The sequence below is a fragment of the Pogoniulus pusillus genome, chromosome 12 (genome assembly GCF_015220805.1).
Source record: "Pogoniulus pusillus isolate bPogPus1 chromosome 12, bPogPus1.pri, whole genome shotgun sequence".
Taxonomy (NCBI): domain Eukaryota; kingdom Metazoa; phylum Chordata; class Aves; order Piciformes; family Lybiidae; genus Pogoniulus; species Pogoniulus pusillus.
In genome coordinates, this window is record NC_087275.1 from 21,101,471 (window position 1) to 21,121,449 (window position 19,979).

Below are 19,979 nucleotides of genomic sequence, written 5' to 3' on the forward strand. Positions count from 1 at the left end.
GGCCAAGCTGAGTTGAAATACTGATGATAACACTTGCTCTCTGAATTACATGGGTAAAGTAGGGGAACAGGAGGATGGCACTTCATGTTAGACATCTTCTTCATCTGTCCCACACACTTAGTGTAAAAGCCTTATGGTGCAAAATGTTCCAGCTGCGATAGGACCGGTTCCATCTGTACAAGATATGGATTTTATGACCTTACCAAAACCAGACAGAATTTAATCAACTGTGGCTTGATCCCACTGATGCTTCTGATCAGTGCCACATCTCATGACTAGCCTCACCTGGCAGGTACCCCTACAATGGAGTGAGGGACTTGATGTTAGGTGCACTAACTCAAGTCTGCCACAGTCCAAGGCAGAAATGGGTTAGAAAAGTCATATCATTGTTACTGCATTGAAGAAACCACTCACACCCACCTGTTTGAGGAGAGGCCAGCATTTGCTGGTACAACTCATAGATGTTTTCAGTCCATCTGATGTGCCTCCTGAGATGTTGCACCTGCTAGTAGCGACTGTAGGGAGAGCTATGCTCCAGAGGGAGGTGTGAGATGAGCAGACATGCTAGCTTTGCTGAGGAGGACACTGAGAAAAACTCAAGGCATGAACAGCTCCAGACATGCAGGTTTCCCACTCTTTGCAGGTCAGACCCACTGTGCTTGCCCCATGGGGCTGATCTGTGCATTTCCATATCCTGGTAAGTCCAGAAGGCAGCAGTCTCCCTGTGAATTAGCACATTGCCTTCACTCCAGTTTCCCCGTGGACATGAAGTATCTGTTAGGTACCACACTGTGAAGGGAACACAGGGGCAGGTGATGCATGCAGGCCACTTGCACTCTTTGTTCAGGCACACAAATACAGTTGGTTACCACTAGAAGAGGCAGTGACTTTTCAAAGTCCAAGAGTTAGAAGGTGTGAAAAACAAAGGCACATTCATGAGGAAGCTGGACATGAGCTTACAGTCCAGAACACAAATCACATCCTGGGTTGCATGTAAAGAAGCATTGCCAGCAGATCCAAAGAGGGAATTCTGCCACTTTGCTCTGCTCTGGACACAGTACTCACCTAGAGTACTGTGTCCAGCTGTGGAGCACTTAGTACAGGAAGCACATGGACCTGATGGAGCAGGTCCAGAGGAGTGCCACAAAAAATATCAGGGGGTTGGAATACCTCTGCTACAATAACAGGCTGAGGGAGCTGGGGTTGTTCAGCCTGGAGAAAACTCTAGAGAGACCTAATGGTGACCTTCCAGTAACTGAAGGATACAGAGACTCTGCAGATCCTCTACAAGGATGCAGAGACTGTTTACAAAGGCCTGCAGTGATAGGACAAGGGACAATGGCTTCAAACTAGAGAAGACTTAGATTGGATGTTAGGAGCAAGTTCCCTAGTATGAGGGTGGTGGAGCACTGAACAGGTTGCCCAGGGAGGTGGTGGAGGCTCCATTCCTGGAGGTATTCAAGGTGAGGCTTGACAGGCTCTGGGCAACCTGATCTAGCTGAAGATGCCTCTGATGACTGCAGAGGGGGTTGGGCTCACGACCTTTGGAGGTCTCTTCCGACTCAGACCATCTCATGATTCATTTGAAGAAGCTATTGCATACCTTTCAGTAGCTAATCTGCAGTGCAAACAGCACTTGGCTCTGCCCCATGGAGATCGATTTTTCTCAAGCAAGGGGTGCAGGGATGGTGCCAGGCGAGTGGCCAGGGCAGGGTCAGGTCCCGCAGGCTGTCCCTCGCTCCGCCGCTCCTCGCTGCTGCCACCATGTGACTCTGGCGCCCGGCCGCAGCCCTACACGTGCCTGCCCTCCGCGGCTCCCTCTCGACCTTGAGGCACGCAGCGGGCGCCGCTGGGCGCAGCAGGTGTGCGCCGCTGGGCGCAGCAGGTGTGCGCCGCTGAGCGACCCTTCCTCCCGCCCTCGCTCCGGACACCCCTGTCGTGTGCTGCCCTTTTTATTGCACATGCACAGGAGAACAAACCACAAAACCGATGGCCCTGATGAGGTGATGTGGGGTGAGGGCAAAGCTGCATTCCAGCTGGATGTGGTCTGCAACGCAATTCACTCTGTAGTACTAAGGCAGCTTTGAGGCTAAGCCAAGGCCCTGGCAAGCAAGACGGCAGCATGGGTGGCTGGCTGCAAGGCTGGGCACTGGCATGGCTGCAGCACAGCTTGGGCAGGGAGTGAAGGAGGGGGTCCAGGCTCACAGAGGCCACATACACATAGAGTATCCCTGCTCTATGCCTTGAGCACCACAGCAAGCACCCTAGCAGAGGCTGAGCCTCCACACATCTGCACGCAACCACTTCCCTCTCCAGACCTCCACCAACTATCTCATACAGATAAGAAACATTTCAGGTAGAAGGTCAAAGACATCTGCCTCTAGCTCACAGCAGCGTTCCCAACAGCAACACAGGTGTGGGTTGGTGGGTTTGTTTGGCTTTTTTCCTAAAGGGGATTTATTGCTTTTACATGGTGGCTTTCTGGACTGAAGTCCTGTGTTTATCTCTAGAGCCAGAACATCAGATTACACCCAGTAATTTTCCCATGCGTCAGTGACCTGTGAGGAGAGGCACCTCTGCAGCTGGGGCCACCTCAGTCCTAGCAATGCCATGAGGCAGTGCCTCAGCAGTCAGGGAAGGTCTTGCAAAAGTTGGGGGTGTGCAGTCCCCTACATGCAATGCTTGAACCTGGAGGCTGCTGCTAATGGGATGTCCCTGGGGCATGCTGAGGAGCCCTGGATGTTTCTCTCAGTAGCTGCGTTGGCTAAAACTGCCACTTACCTACCTCGGGTACTTTTAAACCGGTTCAGGTCCCCATGTGGGAGCACAGATCAGTGGCAATAGCAGCAACACAAAGCAGGGACTGCAGCTGAGGCAGGTACACCTTTAATCTGCAGGCAGGTGGAACTTGATCCCATGTGCTGCCTGCTGCTGTCTGTGCTTTCGGCCTTTCTACTGAAAGGCTCTCTCCTTGTCCAGGTGAGCCTGGGAAAGACATCAGCTTTCCACATATCAGACTGTGAGCTCAGAATCCTTTTTGCTTCTGAGCAGACGACCAAAAGGTAAAGGCAAAGCAATTATCTGCAATGGCTGCTGACAATGACAGTATTTCAACTGATCCCCCCAAAAATTTGGGTGAGATAAAAAAAAATAATAGTGTATTGCTTACCTGCTGCTGGAGAGCAAACTGGACTAGAAGTGAGAAGGCAAAGCTGAAGATAGAACACTGTGTGTCTGAGGAGATGACTCTAAACCATGCCCCTCTCTATGAAAAGATTTGGCATGCAGGTGAGCAAGCCAGCAAGAGTTTGTGCCACATGCCTGCAGGACTGGCCCCAGCAACTGGGGCAGGCAGAAGCAGCCCCTCCTGCACCTTTCCACCCACCAGCCTTCCCCCGTGTCTCTCTGCAAGATGGAACAACATTCCAGTGAGACTGTCTGACAGTCTTAGACAGTTGGACAGGGCTGAGTAAGGATTGACCACATGAGGAAATGCTTGGTTAGCAGATATAAACCACCTTCAGCCTGCTTTTACAGAATCATAGAATCAACCAGCTTGGAAGAGACCTCCAAGATCATCCAGCCCAATCTAGCACCCAGCCCTATCCACTCAACTAGACCATTAGACCATGGCACTAAGTGCCTCATCCAGGCTTTTCTTGAACACCTCCAGGGATGGCGACTCCACCACCTCCCTGGGCAGCCCATTCCAATGCCAATCACTCTCTCTGTGAAGAACTTCCTCCTAACATCCAGCCTGTACTTCCCCCAGCACAACTTGAGACTGTGTCCCCTTGTTCTGTTGCTGGTTGCCTGGGAGAAGAGACCAACCCCCACCTGGCTCCAGCCTCCCTTCAGGTAGTTGCAGACAGCAATGAGGTCCCCCCTGAGCCTCCTTTTTCCCAGGCTGCACACCCCCAGCTCCCTCAGCCTCTCCCCACAGGGCTGTGCTTCAGGCCCCTCAGCAGCTTTGTCGCCCTCCTCTGGACACCTTCCAGTACTACTGCTCTAGGAGTTTCAACCGTGGCAGCTGAGCCCTTGCTCTAGATCCTTCCTTCTCTACACAGAAATACTAAGACTGTAGTAAAAAAAGCAGCCAAGAGCAGCAAACCATGGGCTGTCTCACTGACAGTCCTGCCACACCAACAGCTCTCTGGAGACAAAAGAACACTATTGCAGAGCACTGCAGTAAGCACACTGAAAGCAAGAGGCCTTCTGCAGCTGAAATTTCTCAGTCTACAATTTAACACATTGCCCACTTGAACTGCTATTAAAAAACCCAGAGACATCCTGCAATCAAACTTCTACTGAACTCTTTATACTCTACATTAGTGAACATCTGTGCAGTGGAGAGCACAATATTGATTTTTACCCAGATCCTGTTGTGTTTAACCCCAGCTGGCAACTAAGACCCACACAGTCACTCACTGACTGCCCTTGATGGGATGGGGGAGACAGAAAACTGATGGGCTGAGAGAAAGAGCTTAACAGGTACAGCAAAAGCTGTGCACACAAGCAAAGCAAAACATGGAATTAACTCACCACTTTCCCTCAGCAGGCAGGTGTTCAGCCCCCACCAGGATAGCAGGGCTCCATCACATCTAATGGTTACTTGGGAAGTCAAATGCCATCACTTCAAGCATCCCCCCCCCGCCCTTTCTCCTTCCTCTACTTCCAACTGTATATGCTTTATATGGAATATCCCTTTAGTCAGTTGGGGTCAGCTGGCCCAGCTGTGTACCTCAAATTCTTGTGTATCCCCAGCCTGCTTGCTGGTGGGGTGGTGTGACAAGCAGAGTCTATAGGTGCTGCTCAGCAATAATGAAAAGGTCCCTGTGTTATCAACCCTGTTTCCAACACAAATCCAAACTAGCTACTGTGAAGAGGATGAACTCTGTCTCAGCCAAAACCAGCACACTCCTTAAGGCATAAAAGGTAGAAACATTGCCCCTGTCATAGGAGTGTGTTGACACTATCCAGTAGGAAAGGCTGTTGGCTAACAGCAGCAATGCTAGGGAGCACCTAACAGTAAACATACTCTGCACAATTCATGATGGAAAGCAGAAGTTTTCAGAAACCATTTGATGATATCTGGTGGGCAGATGAGGTTCCTCTGGCTGCTTAGAGGAGCCACAGCTAGAGAGAGTTCTGGAGCCTGCCACAGCTTGTGCAAGAAGTAGGAAAGATCACTGGATGTGATGACTTCAAAATGATCCTCAAGTCATTGCCTGGTAACTGCTTGCAAAATATTACACCTCTTTTACTGGATAATTTTCTTCAACTAAGAAAATAAAACTACTTTTGCAGAGCATACATTACACCAAAAGGACTAATGATAATCTCTTACAGTGACAATCAGATGCAGCATAAATTGTTGCTGTAAGTATCTATGTGCAAAATATGGCCAACAGTTGTATAACCAACACAGGTAAACAAAAGGCACATGCATACACTTCAGAAACAAACAAACCAACAAACCCAAAACTCAAACAAACAAATCCTCAATGCAAAACAACACCAACAAAAAAAACCAAACCAAACACACCCAAGCACAAATAAAATCCTCAATTCAAAACAAAACAAACAAAATTTCCAATCCAAAACAACAAACAAAACAAAAACCCCCAAACTGAAACAAAGGAAATCCCTGATCCAAAAATGACAAAACAACCCCAAAATCCCCCAAACTAAAAAAAAACAAAAACAAAAAAACCAAAAATCACCCAACCAACCAAAAGTCCCCAAAACTATTCTGTTCAAGCTTTGGACTTGAATTTCATAGTATCAACCAGGTTGGAACAGACCTCCAAGATTATCCAGTCCAACCTAGCACCCAGCCCTATCCAGTCAACTAGACCATGGCACTAAGTGCCTCATCCAGTCTATTCTTGAACACCTCCAGGGATGGTGCCTCCACCACCTCCCTGGGCAGCCCATTCCAATGCCAAGCACTCTCTCTGTGAAGAACTTCCTCCTAACATCCAGCCTAGACCTCCCCTCACACAACTTGAGACTGTGTCCCCTTGCTCTGTTGCTGGTTGCCTGGCAGAAAAGACTGACCCCCACCTGGCTACAGCCTCCCTTCAGGTAGTTGTAGACAGCAATGACATCACCCCATAGCCTCCAGCACTAACACGATCCTAAAGGACCAGGCTGCTAACATTCTCACAGACACAGAAAAGCATCATGCTCATAAGCTTGTGCATCAGAGCAACTTCAGGCCTGCAGGATTCCCCATCGCCTTCCCTTTGCTGCCTTCATCCCTGCTATGGGAAAACACTTTTCAGTCATTCAGCAACTCCATGTTTACTCAAATCTGGTGAAAGAGGGCTGCTGCTGTAAGAATGGATGCTGGCCACCTTTCCCTCCCTGTGCCAGCGTAGAACAAGAGACAGCCTCTGCTCTTAACACGCTGCACAGGCAGAACACACATTGCTTTGGATACTTTGGCATACCTAGATTGCTTTAGACTTGGCATGCCCTCTTCCACCCAAGCAGCTCTAACCACCCCTTCCTTCTTAGCCAGCAATACTGCCTAATTTCATGATGAACATATGAACAGTAAGCTAAAAAAAACCGAAATTAAAATCTTTACACCTTTCTCTGTCACAGGTAAAGCTTCCCATTCATCTTCTGCTGCCCCAGCTCTAAGTTCTCTCCTGTACTGCTGTTCTGAAAAGCAGCCTTGGAGAATCTACTACTAGCCTCATATTCTTTCTACATTTGTGCTAAAGGCTGGGACGTGGAGATTTTATAGACACAAACAAGAAAAGGAAAACACAAAACTTACATAGTTTTAGACTTTAATAGTTCATTCCAGAGCCCTGAGAAAAGCTGTCTTAAATCTTAAAGCAGAATTTGAATTTAAGGGTTAGACTGTAGTTTGAGGTATGTATGAATCATGTTACTTCAATAATGGCCCTAATCTGAAGGGACAGCCAATGTCTAGGGAAATAAACTGAACAAGTGCAGAATAAACTTTGCTCTTTAATGCCATGCTGGCGAATGCTATCAGAAATCCATCTCAGGCTTTTTATTATTACAAAGTTCTTAACATTCACAAATTTCAGGTGAGAGAGAAGCAGATAGAAAACATACCAGGCTGTCACACTGCTGACAGGAAGCACTAGCACTGGTGTCACTTCCTTGGCCTCCCTTTGGCTCATCTCTCTCCTCCAGGCCACCTCCCTCAGCCTGTGCACAACTGCAAAGGCTCTGCTTGATGTCCTTTGCTCAGCACTGGCATTGGACAGGGTGGCTGTCACCATCTCTCTCCTCTACACATACTTCCAAAATGTACAGCAAATTCCATTGGCACAAGAAGGCCAAGTGAGACAGAAATCTATATGCAAGAGGTAGTAACTGTGATTTTCAAACAACCTCTTTGTTTTCTCTTGGCTGACTCAATTCTCTTCAGCTTTATGAAAAAAATCAAACCAAACCAAAACCAAGCATCCAGACAATTTGCCATCCTACCAGCAACAGCCCCAACCCAAGTAGCACTTTTCTACTTCATTGGAGAGAAACAAGCAAAGAAAAACATCACTTTTACTGACCAAAACCTTTATTCTTAGCAAAAGGCCAGTCAGAAGCTGATTAGAGCAGCCTTTATGAAGATGAAGAGCAGATATTCTTCTCCATCAGCCACAAGGCGATTCCAGTCCTCGTTACCACTAACAGCAGTCGTAGCCTGGGCACAGCTATGGAAGCTAATCATAACTGAAGAATCCAGAGTTACAGAAGTGGTGAAAAGCTGTAGCTGCACATACCTGCCACACATTACTCTTGTATATTCTTGATGTTACCAGTCTATATCATGTTTGCCAGTTACTTCCAAGCTTGGCTATAGCGAATTCAATTTATAGGACAGAGGTTTTCTCCTGGAATAAGGTAGTACAGTGTAGGAGCACTTGAACAGGACATGAAAGAATTTACAGCTCTTGACAGATTACCTTTGGCTCTTCTAAAACACGCATAAGAAGCAGCACTTAAAGATAACTAAGAAGGTGGAGAAGTAAGGGGACGGTGGTAGATGAAACAGCATGATTTTCAGAAAGCTCCAGGCAAGAAGCTTGATCTTACTTTTAATCTTTTCACTTGTGCTTACGTATCAGAGTGCAATTGGAAAAAAGGAGAAAGGGCTGTCTCTGCAGTGCAAGCTGGTGCATCATGTACAACAAAGGCATCACTTGGTCACTCTGCTGTCAGGCTTCTGCTCAAGCCAGTTTGTCCTCAGAGCAGCTAGCTGGAACAAGCCTCAACTCCAGCCTTCTGGATTTGTTCCTGTTTTACACTGGTGGGACTGAAAAGGAAACCCTCCTTCATTCTCTTCACACCCCTGTCCCACTTTTGTCTTCACATAGATATTACCCAACTTAACACTCTCGTGTGAAAGGAAACCCCAAGCAATCCAAAACTTCCCAGGTCTCCCTTGGGCCTCTGCTTCAATAACTCTTTATTTCAACACATGTAATGAATCTGAAACAAGGCTTTGGAAAGCGAGACTTTAGACTGGTGTGTAAGGAACACACCAGTTAATGTAGGCAATATTTTCAGACATACACACAAATATAGAGAGAGAGGTAAAAAATAGCATATCTTGATAAAGAAATCTTGCCTAACCCAATTAAGTCCCCAGAAGCTGTGCAATGCAGCAAAATGTGCCGGCTGTATAGGTGCCACCAGGATAGTTAACTGCTCATTATCACAATTGGGAAAAACAAAACCACAAACCCTAGGGAGAGAACATTGTACCAAAGAAATAAACCTGATTCTTTGCTGGAGATTGCACCGTGTTGTTGAAGAGGTTCCACGCTGCTATGTGAGCTCAGTTGTACTTTCTTTCCCGTTCCCGTGCAGTCACAAAGTTAAGCAAGTCAATGGCTGTAACGATGCCAAACACCATCTGGCGCTTGCTAGAGGAACCATCACTGTGGTCTGCACACAAACAGAGAGGGGATCCTGGCTTTAGGAGGCATGGAAAACACTGTTTGTAAAAGCAAGTACCAAGCCACCCCAGCTCCATGTGTCAGAGCCTATTGGTGGAGCTGGTTAACTGGCAACCCTTGTACATTGAGGGAGAACCCAAGTGACATCTTGACCAACAGTCACACATGAAGTGGCAAAGATTTTCATTTCACAAAGGCTCCTCAACAAAAGGGATAGAGAAGCTTAAACATTATGGAAGGGAGACAATATAAGGGTCCATCAGAGTTTTCTTAACATAAAAATTCAAATCAAATCCTCTCTTATAAAGTGTATTTTCCCTCATACATTAATTCCTGTGACTCTGCTTGAAGCAGCTACAAACAAATATGATCTTGTTCAAACCAGGGGCCACTAACTAGATTGGATGTTGGGAATGCTCTAATAATCAGATTGGATATTAAGAAGAAGTTCTTCACCATGAGGACGGTGAGACAGGGAACAGGTTGCTCAGTTAGGTGGTGGAAGCCCCATCTCTGGAGGTCTTCAAGGCCAGGATGGATGGGGCTCTGAGCAACCTGATCTAGTGTGAGGTGTTCTTGCCCATGGCAGGGGGGTTGGAACTAAATAGTCCTTGAAGTCCCTTCCAGCCCTGATAGTTCTATGATTCTAAAGAGGCATATGAGACACTGCCACTGTTAGATACAGAATTAGCATAAAAAACAATACAGCATTTCACCATTGATATACAAAAATACCCTTATTAACCACCTAATCATTGCTGCATTGAGAGGCAAGTCCAAGTGATTTTCCATTGTGAGCATAATGCATTGAGCTGGGAACCAGGTGTCCAAGCGAATTCTGACCCTTTGTCTATGGTCTAAGTTCTCTGTTCCTAAAATCTGGCTGTATTGAGATGTTTAGCCTGCCCAGTATGTTCAGCCTGATGAATTATCCTGTACTTTTCCTTTACTCAATCTTTGTTCCATAGCAAGCTTCCAGTCTGATCCTAGGATTTATAAACAGTTAGTCACAGTACAGTCAGGAGCATATCCTTATCAGGAACAAGCCCAAGTTTGATGACTATTCTTCAATTGCAGTTATAACTGAGATAGCTGTCAGATAAAATTATCTAACAAGTCTTAATATTAGTTCTAATTTAGTTTTTCAGTGTTTGTAATTTTGAAAGTTGCCTGCAATAAGGAAGAAAAAAACAGAATGAAAGTTACATGTAACAGTGATACACCCTAGCTTTGAAGATTATTTAGTCATCTACAGTTCATAAAGAAGGCAGTGCAGCAAAGAGATTTGGGATGGATGAAGCGAAGCAGGGTTTGGTGGAAAAATACCAGGTGAAGGAGAGTAAGCTAGTTTAAGTGACATAAACAGGAAAATGAAATATTAAGCTGTGTCGAGATAGTGATGTTGGTGTTGACAACTAAATCTTAAACTTTATGAAGTTGTAATGAAGGCTTTGCTTTAGAAAGCAAAACTGAAGCGTAGTTACCCTGCAGTGGTCACTGCGATGGAGCTGCTGGAAGGTATGTGACAGGAGCAGGAAGAAGCAAAGATCTGCAGGATCTGTACTGCAGGAGCTTATCCATTGGTTTACTGCTATTAAAAAAAACCACTGTACAGTGAACTAGACTCAGACACTCAATTCTGGGCAGTAACTTGCTCCAAAAGCTGGTACATGACAGTCTGTGAGGTTACTAATGGATTTAACATTTACTCCACAAGAACTAAAGTGCTGGTGTCTTACTAAGTGTTAGCAGCACATAATTACATACATAGAAAGAGGATGTGGGTTCTTCAGAACTTAATTGTCACACTCACACTTGTACTTGCTTCTTGTTACCCTTCGAAAGTTCCCCTCTTACAAGGCACAAGTACATCATACTCACATTGAATTTGTTCATGAACCACTAGAGCAAAATGGTCTATTTCCAGGATATGAGAGAGTTTCCCCAAGTTGTCTTTCAGGTTAATCTGAGGAGACAGTTACAAAGTTTAAATGAAACAGTCCTTTACATGTTCAGTGACAAATAATCCCTATACTTTGTGCAGAACTAAACCAAATACATTTATACACTGCACACGTCTGAAGTATTGCAAAATGCTAACCACTCAAAAGCTGAAAGACCAGCTGGCTTTGTTTCTAATTTCCAAAACAGAAAACACACCAAACTACATGAAGTTAACCATTCTGATTTTGTAAACATAATGAATATACTGAATATCATCTGAAAAATGTTAATGATGGAAGAAGGTCAGGTGTTCCAACTGTCTAAGAAAAGATGGCTAAGAGAAGTGAATGAATCAGGCTGCAAATTGTTATGGAAGGGAATACAATCTGCAGGGCTGGCAAGAGAAGAGAAAAGTCCAAACAAGCCCAAAAAAATCCCCTAAGGGTGAAGACTGCTCAGGAAACACTACATTCAAGTGCAACTCAAGAAACTGAGAATAATGAATTCACTTATAGTGAAGGTCAACTTTACCAAGACTGAACAAGAAAGGACCCCAGGCTGACTCAGCAGGAAGAATACAGACCCTTCTGAAACGCTCAGCCAATCACCTACTGAAATCATCTGAAAGAATGCATAAAGCTGTTCTTCCTACATGCTTTAAAATATTAAGCATCAGCAACAGGTCTGTTACTGAGGTGACTCTCCCCAGATAGCAGTAGCACCCATTATCTGACACACTTCTACTAAAAGAGATTAAAGGAATTGACAGCAAAGTCAAAGCTTGCACTGCAGATTAAAAAAGCCTTGATCCTGCAGTGAGCTTGGCTTGCAGCTGAGCAATAAAAGCCACAGCATGAACACTTGGGCTGTACTGGAACACTGGGTTCTTGTCTCTATACTGAGAGTCAGAAGAGATCAAAAGGATTCCCAGCAGCCTGTGTTTAAGGGGTCTGCAGGCTGTATTGCATACTGAAGCATCAATCCTCAAGCCCATGGGTCAGGCAAGGGGTGGGGTGAAGTCTGGAGTTACTGCACATCCTACCATCAGTCACCACCACTGATGAGCAGTTTTGTGCAAACAGACATGCAAAGCCTGACTTTTGAACCTAAGTTCAAAGCTGGCTAAAGGAGCAGAGAGCCTGCTGTCATCTGACTGAGCATAACGGATAGACTTGTTTCCAGGGACTAGGGAGCCTGAAGATGACCAGCACAAGCAGCCCATCAGCAGCACTGGGACAACTATGAAGACGTAAGCATGTTTTGAAATGCTTAATGGAAATTCAACAGGACTCCCACAGAGTTTTCACCTATTTCTTCACTGCTCATTCAAGCTCCCTAAAAATGTTGGCTGTGAGTTTTCCCACATTTATGCACTTTTATTTTAAAAAGACCTACTACATGTTTAAGGCAACTAGCCTAGGCACAAGCTGCTACACTGCACAACTGGGACTGCTTGTTTAGCTCTAAAGACAAGTGACATTGTACTGCTCATGGCCCCTACAACTGAATTCTGTCCTTCCGCACACCTAACAGGTGATGGCAGCTGATGTAGAGATCTTTTGGGGAAAAATGGGTAGTAAGACTCCAAAACACTGGACCTAACCTCTGAAGTCACAGGAATTGCCCTGCTCTGCACTAACACTCAAACACTCATTTGGATTGGCAAATTGTCCTGTGATTGGGGTTTCAGAGCCTTAGAGTCCTGTCCTACTGGAGACTTTAATAAAGCTGTAACCATTGCTCTTCTATTCCAAAATAACTGGTGATTATATCAAAGAAGGCTTCCTTTGTTATCAAAGGACAGCTTTGTCTTGGTAGTAACAGGCAAAGCTGATGTCTTACTGATGCATACCATGGTACATGTCCTAACTGCAGGATACCCTAAGTCATTTCAGTGACACAGATAACCTGTTTTCCCCATCTCATTAGTAAACAATTCAAATAAGCTTGACTGAAGCAGCGAAAATACCCAAATCCACAATACTTCTGAGGTTACATGCAATTAATCAGGTTCTGCATTAAGTCATCAATTCAACTTGAAAATAACTCATGAATGATACTTTTAGTTAGCATTTTACCAATACTACCGCTTGTGTGTCACTCCTCTTCCATCTTCCACCAAAAGGCAGAACTAAAGAGAAAAGAAATGAAGCTCTTCTCTACTATAGAAGCATGAGAAACATCAAGCTGCCCATGTTAAAAAAACAAGCCACAGCTTCAGAAGCGCAGAGAATTAGCTACTACAGCTACCACCACTATAGCTTCAGAAATGATGACACACCACCAGGCTCAAAAACTCTTAAGGTGTCCAAGTGAGGAGGAATACGAGCTAAACAGATTTGTTACGCACCACATTTCCACCTGCTGCTTGATTTTCTGTCTGGGAAGGAAAAAGTATATTTGTATGTGTCCATAAAGAATGAGCAACATTTCTCAACCTCAAGGACTTGGTGGTTTGTAGCTCTCATACTTCTGGAATACAGCTGCTCATCTGCTATGAGACAGTGTTGAAACTAAAAACCTGGTGACAGCTAGGTCAAACATTCCTTGTTAAACCCAAAATCCTTTTCCTGCTACAGCAGCAAAGCAACAGCAACAATACTTTATAGTCTAAAAGAGTGCCCACACAGCTGGGGAGTTTTGGTATCTTGCACACTACACTGGATGGACAGGTGAAAGTGGCGAACAACATCAGCTTTCAGCAGCCATCCCCATTTCAAGCAAGGTGTCTGATACAAGAGACAAACAGCTGCTTGATTTTAACTGATAGAGAAATTATTCAGAAGAGCTGTTTCAGCATCTGTGTCTCTCCTCCTGGATTGCCCAGATTTGTGCTGGCATTTTGCATGAAGGAAGAAAGGACAAGGATGCTAGAAGAAAGCCTGCTGAAGTAATGGAACAGCACAATATAGAGACCTAACACAAACCTGAGAGCTGTTGACTAGAACAGAGTTTAGGTCATGTCTGTGCTATGTAATAACTGCTTTGTGTGATTCCAAGTAAACCTTACCCAGCCTGATGCTGCTGTCATATTGGGACACTTAGAGCAGTACTTTAAACCCAAGAGTTAGGAATTGCAGGATAGATCGGCTTACCTGTTTAAACTGCTTGTAGATGACTTTTCTGACTTCATCAGAAGGTTGAACTTTTCCAGCAAGCAGTGAAGAAAGCATGTTACCCAGGGTCACCATGCCCAGAATCACCCTGAGGAAGGAGAGAGAGAAGATAGGCCTAAACAACACAAACCCCTCAGATGTTCCTAAAGATAAAAGCATCTACCCTCAGCCAGCAAGAAGAAGTCAGATCAACTGCTTCATTGTATAAAGTTCTGTACACATCATTAATGATGTACTTGGATTCTACGTCTCAGAGTCCAGTCTCAGAAGTTCTGGAGACACACAGAAGTCAGCAGGTGCTCTTTGAGCATCAAGCTCTTCGTAGCTCTAGTTCTTGCAGCTAGAGAGCTTTTGAAAAGCACAAATTCATTGTTTTAAATCCTCACCTGCCTTCTGAAAGGTGTGATGTGGCCAGAGACATGCTCGCCTTAATTCTGCTCATTCCCTTTCTCCCTGTTGCAAGAAGCTGTGACAATTAAGCCCCTGGAGTTAGCTGAAGCGTAACTGAGCAGCATTTCATTATTCAACCTGCCCTAGGGCAGACTTTCAGGGTATTAAGGCATCCCAGGTTACTGGGGACATCCTAGTTTGTAAGAATCACTACAACATTGCACTATATTGCAGTGTTCTGAATCAATGAGGTGAAAGATGTGGTGGAAATGGGTAGGTTTGGAGTTGTTAACAAAGAAAAAAAGATTTAAAATTAAACAGCTTTTAAAAAAATTAAATCATTTTATCCTGCAGAGAGACACTAAGTGTACCACAATAATCATTAGGAGCTAATTAAGTGAAGGGAAGGACAGTTCTGGCATGACAACATCTTAAGTCTAGCACTGGTGTATTTAAGTGAACATTTCTGAACCCTGCCAGCTAAAACTGGAGACTTTGGCGACAAAGTTGGCAAGGGGCCTGGAACACAGCCCTGTAAGGAGAGTCTGAGGGAGCTGGAGTTGTTTAGCCTGGAGGAGGCTCAGGGGTGACCTCATTGCTGTCTACAACTACCTGAAGGGAGATTGTAGCCAGGTGAGGATTGGTCTCTTCTCCCAGGCAACCAGCAACAGAACAAGGGGACACAGTCTCAAGTTGTGTCGGGGAAGGTATACAGTGGATGGTAGGAGGAAGTTCTTCCCAGAGAGAGTGATTTGCTTTGGAATGGGCTGCCCAGGGAGGTGGTGGAGTCACCATCCCTGAATGTGTTCAAAAAGAGACTTAGTGGCATGATCTAGTTGATTGGACAGGGCTGAGTGATAAGTTGGACTGGATGATCTTGGAGGTCTCTTCCAACACGGTTGATTCTATGATTCTGCTGGTAAGAGGATATTATACTTCTAGTAAACATTTACAAGACAGCCCTTGGGAGCTAGTGAGGGAAGTGATACAAGTGGATGAGTAGTGATATATATATGGACATACCCAGATTCATCAACAACTGGTACCTGGTCGAATCCCTTCTCCCGGAGAATTTCAACAGTCTTTGCACAGGTAACAGTTGGAAGCACAGTCAGGGGAGCAGAGAGGCTTAGCTCCTGCACGCTGATGTTCCACCACCTGAGGGTGAAACAAAAAAAACCCCATGCAAGTCTTGTGGAAAGAACAGAGCCAGCTGTTCACATACAGCAGCCTTCAGCACTACAGAAATGACAAAAGGTTGAAAGGAAGAGGCAGAATCCAGCCAGAGTCAGGTTCAAGGCTTTCACATTCTCTTCCCAATATCAGAAAGGCAGTAGAGTATGTAAAAGCTTTAAGACAAAACCTTTTTTCTTCATTTCATCTGCCTTCTAGGATTACAGACAGTTAGTGAAGAGTACTAATCTCCCTACTTTTATTATGTCTTACACAGAAAGTGTTGTGCTCCTACTCAAAGAGCTAGCCATATTTACAGACATTATGTGTAGCAATGTAGGGACATCTCCCTCCACCTACTGTAGACTTGCAGTGCTTTGCACTCAAGAACTCTGATCTTGAAAGAGTTCTTTGTATACTACATTTTCATTTCAAATACAACCCTTATCATATTACAAAAAAAAAAAAAATTAAATACCACATTGTCTTCTGCTGCCATGCAACTCAAAGGAGGAGTTAATAGGTGCAATCAATACAGTATAATGAGAGAAATCAAAGAAAGCAGTGTAAACTGAAATAAGCTTTAAATTAGCATGTGCCATACAGTCCACTGAATAGACTCCTGAAAATTCAAATGGATTTGGCATGCTTACCAAGGTTTATTGACAAGGTCATCTTCTTCTTTCATGAACCCTTTCTGAATCATCCACTTGTCGCTCAAGAACTTGGTCCTGGAAAGCACCAGGAAGTGAAAAGCTCACTAAAAGGCTGAACACCTGACAGCAAACCCAGAGGCACCTATTTCCAGCTCACTAGCACTAACATCTAAAGCATAACTGAAAATATACTGCCATTGACCCCCCTAGCTTACCAGCCAGGGACACTGAGAAGAAATGGGAATCCCATAGGTAACAGAAGTTTCAACTACCTCAGTCCCTTGCAACATAATAGACACACCTTGGAGTGGAGAAGTGGCAGCCTGTACTCAGGCAACATCCATCCTTAAGTTCCTAGTTGTCTTGCATCGTGCTGGATGCAACAGAAGTCAGGAAAGGCAACTAAAAATGCACTGTTTTGAGATACGTTTCAATGCAGTAGGAGAGAAACAGCTGCTCAGCACAGCTGGAAGCCCTCTGTCTCCCACCGACAGAGCCACCCCAACCCTGGCTGCTGTGTTCTGCTGTGGACACAGACAAAGAGAGCCAACAGCCTTAAAGGGACACATCCAGAAATGGGATAATACCAATGGTCCCCAATAAAGGAAACAGTGAGAGCAAGTCTTTTCCTGTGAAACATGGTTATATGTTGAAGTCAGGCATGAGGAGGAACTCAGCTTTCAGAGGCTGTCTCGGCTTAGGGCGGATCCCTCCCCTGGGAAACTCACTACAACATGGATTTTTGGAAAAGTCAGGAAAAATGAAATTGTATTTCTTATGGTTTAAATATAGCAGTATAAGGAGAATAAACTACTACAGAAATATAACCTTTAGGAAGATGGGGAAGGGCTCAAGCGGTGGCAAAGCAGCAGAAGCAGCAGCAGCCAAAACAGCGGCAGGGGAAGATAGCAGCGGGCACAGCAGAAGCAGCAAGGGGAAGGTCCAAGCTGTGCTTCCAGACATAAAGCTCTTGATGCTCCCACGAAATGATATTAACTTATCCATTATATGGCCTATCCCTACAATGTTCACCTCACCACTCAGAGCTTCCACTTCTAAGTTTCTCTGTTCTGAGTTTTTTCACGTCTGAGCTAGAAGTCTAGCTCAAGCAGCCACAGAGGCCTAAGGTCCTTTCTACACCACATAGACCCTTTCCAGATGTCTTCATAAGTTGTGCTCCAGACACATTTCTTGCTTCAGTAACTGACTGATACAGAAACAAGGAGGTCTGAGGGACTGCTTCACCCTTTTCCCAGAGAGGAAACAAGCAAGTTCTTACATGTAGTTCCTGATGGAGTCAGGGAGGATAACAACACAGCGCTGACCTTCCTTCAGCTCTTTGGCTGCCTTCAAAGCTACAGACATGGCACTGCCTGAGCTGCCACCTGCCAAAATTCAGATCAGAGACCGAAACTGTCGAACCATAAGTGAAACAAGAAAGAATGAAAGAGAGAAGAGACAGTAGAGGAACCCAGGGCAAGGAAGACAGCTTCTGAAGTGGAATGAGGTCTCCTTGACCTGCAAGAGGCTTCAGCCTTCCACTGCTATTCAGAGAAACCCAAAAGATTTGAGTCTGTCTTACCACACAGAAGCCCTTCCTCTCGGATCAGCATGCGTGCTAAAGCAAATGACTCCTCATCATTGCTCTTGTACCACTGGTCCACAGCCTGGAAAGGGGCAGGAAGACAGAAACAAAGGTCTCTTAAAATGAAAAGGGCTGGGTGGGATACACAATCAGTGTGAATTCAACCCTTGCTCTTTGAGGTAACAGCTGCCCTACTGAGACATGTGCCTGGATTTCCATTCTCCAAATGCCAAGTGTTTGTGTTTTTCTGCCAAGGTAAGATGATCACACTAGCACAGAAAATTCCTTGTTGAAACATTACTGGGAGAGCTGGCTTTTCTTGTGAGACAGACATAGAGAGCATCAAACAGCTTGCTCCACTCTTGGAGGGATCCCACAGTCACAGGCTCTGTTCAGGACACAGTCACACTGCTTGTGGCCAAGATGGGCTGGGGTGCTTCACTGTTTGGCTTGGTTCTTTTGGGGGGCTTTTTTTTGTTGTTTTTGGGAGGTTTAGTTGTTGGGGACTTGTTTGGGCTTATTTATTTATGTATTGGTTGGGGGAAGGAGGTGTTAGTATTTTTGTTTGTTTAAAACAAAAGTACTGTGTTCTAGCACAATGATACCTGCTCACAGCATTTCAGCTTAACATTGTAAGCCAAATACAGACAGTACAGAAGCCTTCCAAGGACTGCTTTTGCTCATGGTGGAGAGAACTCAGGCTCTGTCTGCCAGCCTTCCCCTTTCAGCTCAAAGAAATACTTCTAAGTTTTTCCTTCACCTTTAACCTCAATTCTGCATTCCAACAGAGGGCAAAGAGCACTAAACCAGAAAACGTGACTTACGGATCTGTCCAACACCGTGGGGACAAAATCATAGCCAATTCCTTCCACTTCATACGTTGTCTGGTCAGTCTTATTCAGTTCTTCTGGTGCAGCAAGGATGGACCCTTCAGGATCAACACCTATAATCTGGAGAAGCAGTTTTCACTTTGGCTACAATGACACACACTGCTTTTGAGAAGACAGCTCTTTACTCAGGAGCTCTGGCCTCATTACATTTGTTGGCATCACCCTGGCCACACACACAGTGAGCCCAGCAGCAACCCCGTCTCTTATTCATTTCCTCTCGGCAACATTCACCTTCCCAGGAAGCAAAATGCTTTGCTGCTTCAGACCCCTTGGCAACCTATTGTGTTTCCTCAGGCTGCAGACACTAAGCTAGGGGCATCACTTGTTCTGCATGGGTTTTGCTTGGTTTCCCTATGACAAGATTGTTCTCATTCACATCAGGCACCACTAAAGCCATTACTTCGTGCCATGTGTAAGCAGGTAAGTTTTGTTTTGTTTACCACTCCCTGCACACACAGTAAAATACAACTGAAACACAACACTAGCTCCTGTGATGCAATCTAACACAGCATCCGGATAGACACATGGGCTTGTGTGTGCAGAGAAAATTACACTGAGTGAAAACTGGGCAGCTCCAGACAAGGTAATGAAAGGGCAGTCAGAGAGGAAACACAAAAGCCACAGACCACATGACAGAAAGAAGTTTCTCAGACACTCCATGAAAGGCTTTGAGTGGCAGTTTTCACCTGCTGAGCCAGTCCTGAGCTCTGGTCACTAATGAGTCCAAAGCACCACGATTTCAGATAGTCTGAAAACTTTCCTTTGTTTCTCAGAACTATTTACTAAATGAGAACATCCAAGAATTTCCCATAGAGACCTGGGACAGGCATGCAAGGCATGGGACATGCCAAGTGAAGCCATCTGAGGTTCACTCTGCTAAAGAGAAATGCTTTAGGCTTGCCACTTACTTTGCAACCTGGACACTTCTCCTTTAGCTTTCTGGAGACACCAGTGATAGTACCTCCTGTGCCAGCCCCAGCCACCAGCATGTCTACTTTTCCTGTTTAAAGGTGAAGAACAGAAGACAGATGTGAAGTCTCTGCAGAACAATGGATTAAAATCCCACTTAAATCTAAACTTCCTTTCACAAAAAACAAACAAACAAACAGGTGGGATAAGACTTTTTGATTACAAGAGCTGTATTATGAGACTACATGAGACCATTAGACTACTTTGAGGCCACCTTGCTCAATCCCCTTTTACTTCAGCAGTGGTTTTGAAATACCCATCCAGTGGCCTAGCAGCAATTTGTGTTAGTTTGAACCGAGCTGGAGGTG

General features: G+C 45.0%; 1 protein-coding gene across 7 annotated transcripts in view; it reads right to left on the reverse strand.

The window, feature by feature from the left end:
• Positions 1 to 7,546: 7,546 nt before the first annotated feature.
• LOC135180225 (cystathionine beta-synthase-like protein) overlaps positions 7,547 to 19,979 on the reverse strand; it is a 30,597-nt gene continuing 18,164 nt past the window's right edge. For 4 of the 7 annotated variants that reach the window (XM_064152608.1, XM_064152607.1, XM_064152605.1 and 1 more), the window contains exons 9-18: positions 19,611 to 19,702; positions 18,637 to 18,762; positions 17,810 to 17,894; positions 17,507 to 17,612; positions 16,225 to 16,302; positions 15,422 to 15,556; positions 13,988 to 14,096; positions 13,243 to 13,272; positions 10,830 to 10,914; positions 7,547 to 8,937 (exon numbers count right to left, since the gene is read on the reverse strand). In XM_064152608.1, coding sequence (XP_064008678.1) covers positions 8,828 to 8,937; positions 10,830 to 10,914; positions 13,243 to 13,272; positions 13,988 to 14,096; positions 15,422 to 15,556; positions 16,225 to 16,302; positions 17,507 to 17,612; positions 17,810 to 17,894; positions 18,637 to 18,762; positions 19,611 to 19,702 — 956 coding nt within the window. In that variant the 3' untranslated portion in view covers positions 7,547 to 8,827. Of the gene's footprint in view, positions 8,938 to 10,829; positions 10,915 to 13,242; positions 13,273 to 13,987; positions 14,097 to 15,421; positions 15,557 to 16,224; positions 16,303 to 17,506; positions 17,613 to 17,809; positions 17,895 to 18,636; positions 18,763 to 19,610; positions 19,703 to 19,979 lie in introns of those variants that run through there. The other 3 variants (XM_064152606.1, XM_064152609.1, XR_010304333.1) reach the window with 3 other exon arrangements.